This window comes from Podarcis muralis, chromosome 16 (assembly GCF_964188315.1).
Source record: "Podarcis muralis chromosome 16, rPodMur119.hap1.1, whole genome shotgun sequence".
NCBI classification, from domain to species: Eukaryota; Metazoa; Chordata; class Lepidosauria; order Squamata; family Lacertidae; genus Podarcis; species Podarcis muralis.
The window spans coordinates 31,248,972-31,263,768 of record NC_135670.1 but is presented as its reverse complement, the minus strand read 5'-3'; the positions used below and the strand labels follow the sequence as shown (position 1 = coordinate 31,263,768).

General features: G+C 44.5%; 1 protein-coding gene across 1 annotated transcript in view; it reads right to left on the bottom strand.

Moving 5' to 3' along the window:
- Nucleotides 1-886: 886 nt before the first annotated feature.
- ZDHHC8 (zDHHC palmitoyltransferase 8) overlaps nucleotides 887-14,797 on the bottom strand; it is a 164,232-nt gene continuing 150,321 nt past the window's right edge. Inside the window, exon 11 of the mRNA XM_028711070.2 lies at nucleotides 887-13,177. Coding sequence (XP_028566903.2) covers nucleotides 12,994-13,177 — 184 coding nt within the window. The 3' untranslated portion in view covers nucleotides 887-12,993. The remainder of the gene's footprint in view (nucleotides 13,178-14,797) is intronic.

Genomic DNA, 14,797 nt, shown 5'->3' with positions numbered 1-14,797 from the left:
CATGAGTCAATTAGGACAGACCACAGAATGTCTCAGAACAGATTGGGCTTCTTCCTGAAGTGTTGAGATATCTGAACCAAATGTTATAAGGCCAGGGCAGATCCATAAATTATAGTGATTATTTCTAATTCGTGCATATATTGGCACGGGGAGATTTTACACTAATATGGACCCTCTTTTCTTCTTTTTGCAGGGTGTGTGTTTTGTTGGTGACACTATAGTGCGCAGTCAAGAGCCATTACTAATTAGACACAGTACATAAAATACAAACATCATCCAGGATTGTGTACCCACATAGGCCAGGCAGCTGCCCATAGGAAGCCTGCAAGATGGCCCTAGAAGCAAAAGCACTTTTCCTACTTGTGATTCCCAGATACTGGCCTTCAGAGGCATACTTCCTCCAACACTGGAGCCAAAAGAGTGGAGAAGAGACAGTAATGGACTAACAAGATTGAACAGTGGTCTGATTCAGCATACAGCTCCTTATATCCCATACAAAATTGTGGTATGAGGTACTTTTGTGCCTCTTTCCCAGAACCCACTAGAAGAAGAAGAAGAGAAGAGTTTGGATTTGATATCCCGCCTTTCACTCCCTTTAAGGAGTCTCAAAGCGGCTAACATTCTCCTTTCCCTTCCTCCCCCACAACAAACACTCTGTGAGGTGAGTGGGGCTGAGAGACTTCAGAGAAGTGTGACTAGCCCAAGGTCACCCAGCAGCTGCATGTGGAGGAGCGGAGACGCGAACCCGGTTCCCCAGATTAGGAGTCTACCGCTCTTAACCACTACACCATACTGGCTCTATGTCGATAAGTCAAAACAAAGTGCTTAAATGCTGCAATTTTACACACCCACCCCTCAAAAAAACCACCACATTAACTCAAGAAGCTGAAAAATATATACATATGTATTGAGAGCCACAGAAATTAGAATTACAGACGGAGGTCCACAAAGCCTGCACAGATACATTCCAAAAATTCAAGGTAGTAGAACAGGTGAAATACAGACTGTTAAAGAGATCCCAACGACAAGGTCCTCAAACCATGCACTTGGTAACAACATTGCCTCCAGTCTTCCAGTCAGTTTTGTCTTTATCTTTTAGGCTCTGGTGTAGATCACTCCAAACACTTTAGTGGCCACCATTTTGGTCAGGGATGAAGAACCTGGAACTCCTCCAGTTGCTGTTGGGCTCCAGCTCCCATGAACCTCAGTTGGCCATGGCCAATAGTATGGAATGATCGCAGCCGTAGTCCATCATCATCTGGGAGAGCCACAGTTTCCCCATTCCTGATTTAGGGTCCTCCTACAGGCATGTAGTCCTCACTTGGGAGAGGCTCCCTTGTAGTCCCAATAATACAATAAACCTGGGCAAATATTTACACAATCCTGGGTTTGCCTTCTTCAGCAAGCCAACTTTGCTGCTGCATATCGGATTTTCAACATTAAAGCATACATCTGCATAGTTTTCATGTGTGCATGTATGTGTGGTTGTTGGGTTTTTTTTACAGTTGAGGTTATCTACCGAAAGATTAATTCATTTCACTTATATATATATTTATATATATATATATACAAAATAATAAAGGCCTTGGGAATCTCTTTGATACCTCTGAAAACACAGTTGAAAACTTGTCAGCCATTCCCATGAAAAATATATATCCGAAAGGAATGTTCTCTGTTCTCCCATCCTTAACATTGCAAGAGCCCTTTTCTTTGTCATCATCAACTAGATTTTTTTTTTTTTTTTAAAAAGCATATCAGGGTAAATTCTGGTTTTCAACCCAAGCAGAAACATAGTACATGGAGTGTCTCTCATAAACTGTTCTCCGTTGCTAATTCAGACAAAGAAGTAAAATGTTAAGGCTTCAAGTTAAAAATAATAATCAAAAAATCAAAAGTAAACTCTCTCTCTTTCTCTCTCTCCCTGCAAATATAAAACCCACATAATGCCAGAAATCTCAGCATCTTTTATCGTGAATTCAAGCTACAATACTGCAGTTTGCCCAACTCAGTGAAATGACAGTGATGGGAGGAGACAGATGGCATACCCCAAAATCTGTAATGCAAAACTATTGCTGTTTCTTCAGTAAGATGGAGACTTCAATGCAAAAGCTGAATTGTACGGACCACATTTAAGAACGTAATAAGATTCCTGCTGGATCAGACCAAAGGCCTACCTGGTCCAACATGCTGTTCTCATAGTGACAACCTGATGCACCTGTAAGCCTATAAATAGGACCTGAGTGCAGCATACAGTCTCACCTCCAGTAATGGAGGTAGTACATAGCCTCATGACTCCTGGCCACTGATAGCCTCCCTGTCCACACTGATGGTAACTGAGACACCTTGCGATTGCATTTTCCATTATCACACTGTGCGAAACATTTCCTTTCGTCTGTCCTGCATCTCCCACCAAAGATTTGCTTGAAAGCGTGTTTGAAGGACAGGCTTTGAGAAAACTAAGATTTACCTGCACTCGGTCATTTATTGTCCGCTTATTCTGCCTTGATCATAATAAAGGATCCATGTCTGGTGTAGAACACCAGAATGAGGGGAACCCAAGTTACATCTTTGGCATGTTGTGTTATGGCCCCCATAGGTGACTCCATCTAATTTAACCAACCGGAATAAATGACTGTGTAATCCCATAAATATCTAGTCTCAAGTGAGCCCCACCAAGTTCAATGGGACTTGACTCCCATATAATAGGATTGTAGCTTCATTCTCACATCGGCCTTTGTTTTACCCAATCAGGAGCTGGAAAAACACACCAGCTTGCTTGAACTTGATTGGATGCCTGTGTCCCCCGATAGTTAAAAGAGTTAGCCAAGATCCAATGGGGTGTATGTGAAATCAGAGCATATGCCCTAAGTCTTATAATAATGGGATACCATTTGCTTTGGGACGTGGGTCTAAACCACAGAGCCTAGGGCTTGCTGGTCAGAAGGTCGGCGGTTTGAATCCCCGCGATGGGGTGAGCTCCCGTTGCTCGGTCCCTGCTCCTGCCAACCTAGCAGTTCAAAAGCACATCAAAATGCAAGTAGATCAATAGGTGGGAAGGTAAACGGCATTTCCGTGTGCTGCTCTGGTTCACCAGAAGTGGCTTAGTCATGCTGGCCACATGTACGCCGGCTCCCTTGGCCAATAAAGCAAGATGAGCGCCGCAACCCCAGAGTCGGTCATGACTGGACCTAATGGTCAGGGGTCTCTTTACCTTTACCCTTTGCTTCAGCAATCGCCAGGTAAATGGGTAACTAAAAGGAGGAGAAGCAATTCCCTCCATTTTCTCTTGCTCTGTCCTCCCCCAAAATCCCCCTGCTTACAGTTGATGCTGAACAGGCTCTTTTCAATGGAGAACAGGCTATTTCAGGGCTCACCCCACTGCCAAGGAAACAGCCCTGGCATCATTATTGTCACTTTTTAGACATTGGGTTAAGAGACATTTTTATTTACCCAGGCTATTGGTGGTTATGGTTTTGAAATCATACTTCTGCATGATTCTAGCCTTAATTGTGGTGCTCAGCTTTTAGCGGGGTGGGGTAGGATTCATATTTTTTAATTCTATTTTTGGATAAGCACATGGCAGTGTTCTTTTTTAAAATTTTATTTGGCTTTTATTTTATCTGTTGGTACTTTATCTTCCTGTTAAGTTGCCCTGCAGCATTTTATTTTTTTTAAACAAAGCCACAAACAAATGCAATAAATAATATTACTGACCAAAGAGAAAGAGACCAAATCAGTACACAGAGAAACAACCCCTTCAGGTCTTCAGAGCACCTCGGCTGAGACAAGCCTGGCTGGATCAAAGCCTGTGTGCGAATCAAAACTGGCACCTATGAATTGTAAACTTTTATGGGATGCAATAGCCCTGTTCATATAGGATGCCATGTGCAGCCTCTTGCTTCATTGATGTTTGTGACACAAGTTTTATAAGCATGCGCAGAACCATAAGAGATCCAAAGCTTAAGTGCTGATCCAAAGGTATCTATTTAAATCTATTACTGATTCGGGAAATTATCCTGTCTTTCCACAACCTTCCACCTTTTGTCCATTCCCTCCCCCACCTGCCACGGACACCCCTGCAATCCTGTTTGCCACCATAAATCTGCCCAATTCCGTGGCAAATTTAGCAAAACGGAAGGAATCTCTGGATTGACACCTGACAAGCTCGTCCTAACCCGTACGTGCACCAAAACCGTGCTGAACTCTCTGGGCCTTTTCTTCTTAGCTGATGTATTCAGAATCACAGCATTAGACAGAAATAGGGCAGAGCTGGGTGCCTCTGCCTTCTTTCAGGTTAATGCTAATCTGCAGATGCAGACTTCCAGGAAGATTTGAATAATTTACTGTCGTCTCTGGGCCATTCAGGCTATTTTAAATGCAAACTTCAAAGAAGAAGAAGGGGGGGTGGAATCCGGGGCTATCATAAGCCTATTAATATGAAATGTATCTCCCCATCCCAGAGGAGTCTTGTGTCTGGATTTAACAAGCTACTGTTTGCAGCTTGTGTGTGCACGGATCCAGCATACATCTTAACCTAATGATATGTCTCCCCCAAATGCATTCAGTTTTCAACCTCTATCCCTACAGCTACTGCAGCTTGGCAATGAAAGCTTCAGAATCACCCAACCCCCACATAAAAATAGGGTTGTATCCAACTAAGTGCTACTCAGAGTAGACCTATTGAAGTTAATGCACCAAAATTAGTCATGTGCATCCGTTTCAATGGGTCTGATCTGCATGGGACTAGCATTAGATACTGTCCATAGTCTTACCCAGGGGTCAGCAAACTTTTCCAGCAGGGGGCCGGTCCACTGTCCCTCAGACCTTGTGGGGGGCCAGACTATATTATTTTGGGAGGGAAATGAACGAATTCCTATGCCCCACAAATAACCCAGAGATGCGTTTTAAATAAAAGGGCACATTCTACTCATGTAAAAACACACTGATTCCCGGACTGACTGTCCGCGGGCTGGATTTAGAAGGCGATTGGGCCAGATCCGGCCCCTGGGCCTTAGTTTGCCTACCCATGGTCTTAACTTTGAGCAGGTATTCTGAAGTCTCAGCTGGCCAACACTGAAGTTAACCTTTACCAATCATCAGTAGCTGATATTTCCCCCACAAAGTCAGGTAAGAACTGCTATCAGTTGGCTGACATTTCAGTAAACTAGGCTGCATCCTAAATCAGTTAAAAGGTGAAGCCAATACATAATAGATAAAGGCCTTTCAGCTGTTTGGGCTTCACAGCTTGAAAGGACACGTGTTCAATGCAGTGAATCAAAAACTGGCACCGCTGTCAGTCTCTCTGGGCACCAGCTGCCCCTTTTACATATTAAAAATAAGTCTTAAGAGCACCGCAATTAGCACCCACGTGCCTAAGTTATTTGCTGCCTTATTGTGTGTGCTTTTAAACATTAAGAAAAAAATTCCAAAGGGGGCTGCTGCTCTAGTTTGTTTGCATCTGTGGTTGAGGCAAGATCCCATCTTTGTGAGTTCCAATATGAACCAGTGTGAATGACGATGCTTGAAAGAATGGATTGTGCACATACCCAGAGTAGACCCACTGAAATTAGTGGACATGGCTAACTTAGGTGCTTTCATTACAATGTGTCTACTCTGAGTAGAATTGAGTTGGACCTACAGAGCCTAGGACTTGCCAATCAGAAGGTCAGCAGTTCGAATCCCCACGACGGGGTGAGCTCCCGTTGCTCGGTCCCTGCTCCTGCCAACCTAGCAGTTCGAAAGCACGTCAAAGTGCAAGTAGATAAATAGGTACCGCTTTATAGCGGGAAGGTAAATGGTGTTTCCGTGTGCTGCTCTAGTTCGCCAGAAGCGGCTTAGTCATGCTGGCCACGACCCGGAAGCTGTACGCCGGCTCCCTTGGCCAATAAAGCGAGATGAGTGCTGCAACCCCAGAGTCAGCCACGACTGGACCTAATGGTCAGGGGTCCCTTTACCTTTACCTAACCTAGTGTGTGGATTGGAACAAACAGGGGTGTTGTCACAGATGAGTTGACAAGGCCTCAAATCTCTTCCTATGTGCTCTGAGTGTTTCTGGGTTGGGTAATCGGGGGTGACCTTGGTTACTGAGTACATCATCCTCATCATTGTTATTGGAGGATGATAAATTGATTTGAGATGGCTTTATCTAGAGATGATTTGGGGTTAATGAATGGAGGTGAGGGAAGGGGAATTGGGTGCAATGAGTGGGAATGAGTGGGAAATTAGCTAGCTTGTGACATTTATATTTTAAATTTGACTCTATTCATACAAATCAGGATATGCTAATTTTATGCATTTCTGTGTATTTGGGCCCATGTCCCAAATCTGTCAAGTACACAGCAACAACTCCGGGAACACAGCTAGCCATTCGTCTTTGCATTTTGCCAAATTTTGCAATGCAGCATTCAAGTTTTAGTTTTTTTTTAAATATCAAAATAGGAATGCATATCTTGATAGAAAATGTGTTCAAAAGATACATATTTAAATATGTACTGAAACGCAAACCTTTGAGCAGTGGTTTTTTAATTGACGATGAATGCAGAAACAGGGCACAGCAGAAGGGCCTTGTGTGAACACGTATGGAAGTGAGATGGTCCAGAAACTGAATGATTTAGCTATCCCTAACCTACTGAAGCCAAAACCACAATAAATCTTGTGGCACCTTAAATGCTAACACATGTATTAGGATACAGACTTTCATGACCCTGAGAACCCTCTTCATTGAATTCACAATGCATCTGATGAGATTAGTCTGCAAGCTCATAAACAGCTGCATTGTCCCAGTGAACTCAATGGGCTTGCAGGGGTCAGCAAACTTTTTAGCAGGGGGCCAGTCCACTGTCCCTCAGACCTTGTGGGGGGCCGGACTATATTCTGGAATGAAAAAATATATGAACGAATTCTTATGCCCCACAAATAACCCAGAGATGCATTTTAAAGAAAAGGACACATTCTACTCATGTAAAAACACGCTGATTCCCGGACCGTCTGCGGGCCGGATTGAGAAGGCGATTGGGCCAGATCAAGCCCCCGGGCCTTAGTTTGCCTACCAATGGGCTTGCTTCTCTTACTTCTGAGTAGGCATGCATAGGATTGCACAGTTATTTTAGGAACAGAACAGAATACAAACAATGAACAGATAACAAAAGCAGCTTACCAAAAACAAAACAGTAGAATAATACCTGCATCAAAACAACAATCAAAAGACAACAGTACTAAAACTCCAGGAAAAGACCCACACTATAATGAATTAAATTACTAAATGCTAATCACTAATTAAATTCTAGCTTGAATTAAAATATTTTACCATCCATCGAAAGGCACAGAGGGAGCCTAACAAATTTGGCCCAAAAGGAGTTTCTTCATTGTGGTGCCAGCACAGAAAAGGCTCTGTATCTCATGCCCTGCACTCCCTGCCAGATCTCACATGTGGACAATATTGTAGAGATTCAGGGTCTGTAAGGCTGATTACAAAGCCTGAGCAGATTCACACAAAAGCAGGTACTATAGCTTCTGAGATAATCCAGTCCTAAACCATTTAGGGTTTCAAAGGCCAATTATCACCACGTTAAATTGAGCCTGGAAACAAACAGATTACCAAAGCAGATGAAGTAAAATTGGAATTATATGCTCTAATAATCTCCAAGCACCAGTTAATCTTCTTTTGCAGTGGGCCCTGGGGCTATGAATGCTTCTAACACAATGTATTTGTCACAACATAAGGTGCCACAAGACTTTCCACTGTTGTTGCTGTAGGTGCAAACTATCCCAAAGAATTGGGAAGGGAGAAATTTCTTGCTGATGTCATGGAAAGCCAGCCAATCAGCCTCATGAACAGCCAGCCAGCTTTGGCTGCAGACTTTCAGAATTATTATGTTTTAGAGTTTTGCCCTGGAGACAAGGAGTCGTTACGGTTTGACTGAATACTGTAAAAGGATTCCCAGGCTAGTCACATTGCTTCTTAAACATTCCATTTGTCCTTCCCCTAAAATCATGGAGTTTGCTTAATATTATGCAAAGGATCAGCTGCTAGGTTGCCAGTGCCAGCGAAAGGGAAGACCCCAGCTCCTTGACTGCTGTGACATTGTAGTCTAATTACACACATCCTGTCTTTGAACACTAAGCACTATCAATACGGGTGCTCCAATATCCCGAGGCAGCCCTCTGCACACCACTGTTGCTTTTCACTGTCCCATTTTGAAACTGTAACAATTTTAACCACCCCACCAGTGCAGTGCAAAGCCACAGCTTGTATCCAATGGTAAACCCCACTCAGAGCAGACCCACTGAAATTAATGGACATGGCTAACTCATTGTCTATGGGACGCGGGTGGCGCTGTGGGTTAAACCACAGAGCCTAGGACTTGCCGATCAGAAGGTCGCGGTTTGAATCTCCGCGACGGGGTGAGCTCCCGTTGCTCGGTCCCTGCTCCTGCCCACCTAGCAGTTCAAAAGCACGTCAAAGTGCAAGTAGATAAATAGGTACCACTCCAGCGGGAAGGTAAATGGAGTTTCTGTGCGCTGCTCTGGTTCACCAGAAGCGACTTAGTCATGCTGGCCACATGACCCGGAAGCTGTACGCCGGCTCCCTCGGCCAATAAAGCAAGATGAGCGCCGCAACCCCAGAGTCGGTCACGACTGGACCTAATGGTCAGGGGTCCCTTTACCTTTACCGAACTCATTGTCTAATTTCCATGTGCTGTTCTATGAGCCTGATCAGCTGAAACACTTGGACCAAGTTCATGCTCTGGTACTAAATTAGCTCCATATATTTTGTTGGCATGTATGCCCATGTGAAGTCTGCAGGCATGAGCTGTCCAGCCCCAGGCTGTGATCCTGTGCGCAGTTACAGGGAAGCAAGGGCAGGCTCACACAAGTCTCGAGAACCATACATGCACTCGGGCGGTGGATCTGTGCATGCATAGCCACTCACACATACATACCACATACATGATGGAACATGTGATGCAGCTGTACACATGTACATTCCTCCATCTGCACCTCCCCAGTTTTCTATGATTCCTCCACCCTTGTTCTCTCAGAAGGCAGGATCAGAGGATGCCACACATTTTGGTGCGCACTGAGTAGATTGTATTTGTTTTGCTAGACATTGCGCTGTTTCCAAATTGGAGATGGCACAAAACTGGCCACATGTTCTGTTGAAATTTCACTCGGTAGTTCATCATTCCGGTAATAAATATCCTTGCACCTTTCCGTGAACATAAGAATGATGCTTCTGAGTCTCAAAATTGTAGTTTGAGAAATTGCCTCCACTGCGCCGACCCTTTAGCTGAACCCCAGGCAGACAGAACCACAGGGCTAGTTGGCTTCAGAAGACAAAGACTAATGACAAAACAAATAAACAAACCCACAGGTGCCATGAAACATTTCCTGATCCAGAGTGCTCATAGAGCGATGTGCTTATCCAGGTGCAAAATCCTGTACCATTCCCATTAAACATGTTTTTTTGGGGGGTTGCCTGCAGTTTAGACTTGGAACCTTTTTTGTTTCCTTTTTAGAATCTTTTAGCAGTCCCCCCCGCTCCCCTTATCTAAGAAACCAAAACAGTTGGGAAAATAATGAAACAAGGATGAGAGAAGAAAACTTAAAAGGCACTGAAGGTTCAAACCAGACATGGTGTTGAATACATCTTTGCATCTGATCTGCAGATTTAGTCAAATGCAAAATCCATCAGTTGGAGGCTGGGGGCGGAATATGACCCATTTATAATGGGATTAAGAGAAGAGCGGAGGGGGGAATTCAACTTCCTCTTGCGATGTGGCCATCCTGGGGGGGAAACCTACTCAGCCTTCTACTGAGTCAGATCATTGGCTCATCTAACTCAGTATTGTCTATACTGATTGGTCACGGCATTACAGGATTATAAACAGCGCTCTGTCGCAGTCCTACCTAAAGATGCTGAGGCCTGAACCTGGGATCTTTTGCACACAGAGCATATGTTCCATCATTCAGAAGTGGCCCTCCCCACTTCTGAAGCATGCATTGACTTGGGGAGGAAATCCCACCATTGATATCAATGGTAACTTTCCTTCCAATGCAAACGTCACCTCCAGATTAAGGATTTTCCTCCAGTGGCAGCAGAGGAGGAAAGGATTAACTTGACCACTCCCCGCCTGCATGGATCCCATTTGTTATCAGTGGTTGACCGGAAGAACCAGAAGCATGCCCCAGAGAAGGATCCATGCCTCTTCTATCAAAACCACTCTGCAGAGAGGAAGCCAGCTGTGGCTGTCACCAGCTGTGTGAATTTGCAGGGTGCCAGTGCCGGCTGAAGGGCTCTCAACTGAGAGAGCCTAAATATGCTAAAACAAAACACTCAAGTTTTTGAAAGCGGAGCTGTTTCGAGAGTCAGCTGGACGTGACTTGGCTGCATGGTCCGCTGAAGTTGTGTGTGTTTGTATTTATTGCCACGTTTAGTTAATTTGATGTGCGTGGTTAAATGCAGCAATGCAGGGAGGGGGCAAGAATAAGATCAGGATTGTTGGGGCTGCAGTGAGATCCTAGCTTAGTGGTAGAGACAGTCCCAGAATCAATTCCAGGCACCTGCAGCTTGAAAAAGATGTGGGTGGAAGGATCAGCCAATGGGCAAGACTCTTTACTTGAGACCCTTGGTGGGCCGCTGACGGTCAGGGCAGATAATACTAGATGAACACATACAAGGCATAAGGCATCTTTCCGTCTTCTGCTGAGGAAACCGGGGCTAACTTTTCCACTCAATGGCTGTTGGTCCATTAGGGCAAATGGGGTACTGCCCCACCAACCTCAGTCTGCCCTCAGCCAATCCCTACCTGCCTCCCTCCTTACTTACAGCCAATCCAGGGGTTGCACCGACTGTCACCTTCCTCTGCCCTAGTCTAACCGTTGCCCTTGTAAAACACAGTAGGGAGGAGGCTAGGGACTAAATAGAATAAGTTGGCTCTGCTTGTCATTTGCTCTGGCTCCACCTACTGTTGGCCTCCCTGCCTTCTACCCTACCAGTTCGACTGGCACCTGACATCACTGTTTCAGTTATTATTTGGTGACTCCCTTGCCTCGTAGCTGGTGGTTGTGCTGCAAGTGAAAAATTCCAGGTTTCCCTGTGCAGAACAAATATAAACTTAATGGAGGCCATTTTTAATTGGTAAATAGAACAGGATTTACCTCCTCCCTACTCAGAACTGTAGTCATGATCTCATTCAGGTCTCCTGCAAATGGTCTCTGGTGTCACCTCTCATTTATACACCTGGATGTAGAGGTTAAACTTTTAAAAATTCTTACCCCTTCAGGGACACTTATAAAAGAAATCATTTGAATAATAAAAAAAGAAAGGTTTAAGGCAATCACGTTAAGCATCAGGTCCCTAAATGCAATGCTTTTACAACTTGCTTTTCTCTAAAAACGTGCAAATCCAATAGTGTTCGGGGTTTGACAACTCTGGGGCGGCACGACAAGAAACACTTTCTAATTCAGAGAATGAACATCTTGAATCTTTGTAAACAAGTCGCTTGAGGATTTTTTTTGTCTCCAGATTTGCATTCATGGGAGCTCTAGCCAAAGTGAGCACCAGCACTGGAATATACCTGACTTGTCTCTAAATATTTAGCGTTCACTGATCATCAGGCAAGCAATAAAATTTATCTCCTACAGGCACGTGCCCGGCTGGCAATCACACACTATCAGTTACGCACGCAATCATGTGCGTGCACACACACACACACACACACAGCAAATTTCGACAGATCATATAATACCTTGCATTGAGATTATACACACTGCACCTGTGCAAGACAACACACTGTATTACAGCCCATCTCCAGTAGCACAAAAAGAGGAGGAAGATGGCTGTTTACATTAATAGGTTACCATCCGAATATTTGATTTTCTCTCTCTCTCTCTTGAGCAAGACAGGCTTTTTTCTTTTTTAAAAAAACCTACCTAAAATTCTCCAAGGAAGAATGGAAGTTCCTTACTTGTTTAATGGTTCTAGGACATGGACAGATGCAGTTGTTGACACAGAATCTCCTACACGACCACAAATGGCAATAGGGTAACTAAAAAACTGCCCCTTTCCTTATTTTGCCCATATAGACCAGTCTCCAAGATGGTTGCTGGATGACTACTGGGAACCCACTGGCCTCCTTCAGTTGAAGAGGGATACAATCAACATCACTTGGGAGTTCTTCCTCATGTGTTTGCTCACCAATGCAGAGATCCATACATGGCCACTCGTGCGCATGACCTTCAATGTACCTGTGAGCTTCCCCATTCATTCCAATGGAAGAAGCAGATCTGTCCTCATGAACATGAGGACAGGCACAAGGAATCTGCATTCTCCCCGGAAATGGAACCAGAAACCATTGTAGGCAAGGAACAAGCCAACCCTGCTGATTGGGGGCAACAGTCTGCTACATACTCAACTTCTCCAAACAACTGAACAGTTTGATCACTTGTAGGCCAAACCTGCTACCCAAATATATAAAACCCTTGTTGGGCCCAGCCGCTCCTTCATATTCTTTTCCGCCAACCCTGGAGAGTTTAAGAGAAAACACTAAGCCCACATGAAATTGTTTTTAGACCACAGCACAACAATGTCCACATGACAAGGTTTGGTGGACAGAGACAAACACACAATAGCTTTCCCATTCTCTTCCACACACAACCCCCCCCCCCCCAAAAAAAACCTCTGAATTGTGGTGCCATACATCAGCAGATGTTAAATTAGTTCCCAATTGTCTGTTCAGGATAGTTTCCAATGAGCTGTACAAAGTCTGATTCCTTCAAGAATAAGGCTGCAGCTGGTTTTTGGCCAGGGGAAAAAAAAAGATTGTGTGTATGTATTTTTTTTTAATAAAAACAACACAAAATAATACAGAAAGGTCACCATCAGCTGCTGCTCCTACTTTTCATCTTGTTGGCATTATTGTGTGACTCTTCACAGTGCACCTAGCTTCACGGCCGGGTTTGCGGATGGCTCTTTATATTACGAATTTCTTTTTATACTGAAATTTCGTAGGTTGTTCCACCCACTCCAGACACTTTCTTAACGTTTGAGTGTCTAGCAGGACTCATGGGGGCCCCCTGAGAGCTAGACGTTGAACCTAGCCGACACTCTACTCTGGAAATTCCTTTTGGCTGTCCATTAATTTTACTGTGAGGTGTCTTCAACTGGATGTCATCCCTGTGTTGGAAGAAAGACAATGGGATTGGGAGTTAGTAGACAGAAAGCAACAGCAGCCAAAGCTCAACATAAACTTCCAAGAGGTTGTTTATGCTCTGGTTCCGCAAAGAACAGCCAAGAGAACACATTCGCAAGAGCCACTTGCTTAGGAGACAGAAAGACCTAATATGAACCATTGTTGTAGTCACTGAGTTTTGTTTAGGAAGACAGCTTTCTTTTCCTATGGCAGGGGTGGGGAATCTGTGGCCCGCTAGATACTGGACTACAATTCCCATCATCCCTGAACATTGGCCATGCTGGCTGGGGATGATGGGAGGTGCAGTACGACGACGTCTGGAGGGCCACACCTTCTCCAGCTTTGTGATATGGAATTAGCTCAGAAGAAAATGGTTCCATGTGTTTATGGGGGGGGGGGGGAAATGCTGTGTACAGGACTGATTGGCTGAAATATCACTCACCCACATACCCAAAGCAGTTTTTACTCAACACTTAAAAAAAAAAATCTGGTTTAAGAAGAGAGAAGGATGGGCATACATTTAATTTAACAGATATGTGCCATTTTATTCATTTTTCAAAATCGGGCAGCTCGGCTGAAGTATAGCAAAAGGCAGTGTCTAATGAACTGCACTTGATTCACTGACTGATATAATAATAATAATAATAATAATAATAATAATAATAATAATAATTTATTTATACCCCACCCTTCCTGGTTCAGAAAACCGGGCTCAGGGCAGCTAACAACAAATTTAAAACACTTAATTGATGCAACAAAAAAACAGCATAAAATACCGTATGAAATGTGAATAACAATAAATTCAGAATTCAAAAATCAGTTTAAGGGGAAAATCCATCCAATAAACATTAGATGATCACCAGGGCTAGCTGGCTAAATTAGTCCTATTTGGGCCAGTGAGGAGACCAGGGGAGAATTAGCTGTGGGATCCCAGAGCGGGTAATCTTCATAAAACGGGGAGGGGGAGGGAAGGAAGGGGAATAAAAGATCAGGCTAAGTTCAAATTGAAAGCCTGGCAGAATAGCTCTGTCTTACAGGCCCTGCGGAAGGAAGTTAAATCCTGCAGGGCCCTGGTCTCATCTAGCTGTCAGAGGTGGTGGGGAAGCTGGGCTTCAGCTTCAGACAAACACAAACATACCAAGTCCTGCCACTGTAATGTCTTAATGTTATCTGCCTGACCTCCAAGGAGCTCAAGACGGCATACATGAGGTTGTCCCACTTTATCCTCACAATAGCCCTGAGCAGTGGCGTAGTGTGGGGGGTGCAGGGGGGGCCGGCCGCACCGGGCGCAACATCTGGGGGGGCGCGCTCGCACTCGCAGCTCTCTGCCCCTACTAAAATCCACGGGTTAGGGGGCGCAAATTACTTGCCTTGCCCCGGGTGCTGACAACCCACGCTACGCCACTGGCCCTGAGAGGTAGGTCAGCCCATGACCCAATGCCACCTAGTAATCTTCATGGCTCAGTAAGTATTTCAACCCATGTTTGCCTTCTCCACGTCCAGTAAGACAGGCTCTAACATACTACTTGAGAATGAAATGCTTCAGAAATGCCAGGTGTGAGGAGAGGAGGATTCCATACACCTATCAGGGAAACCCAAATGTT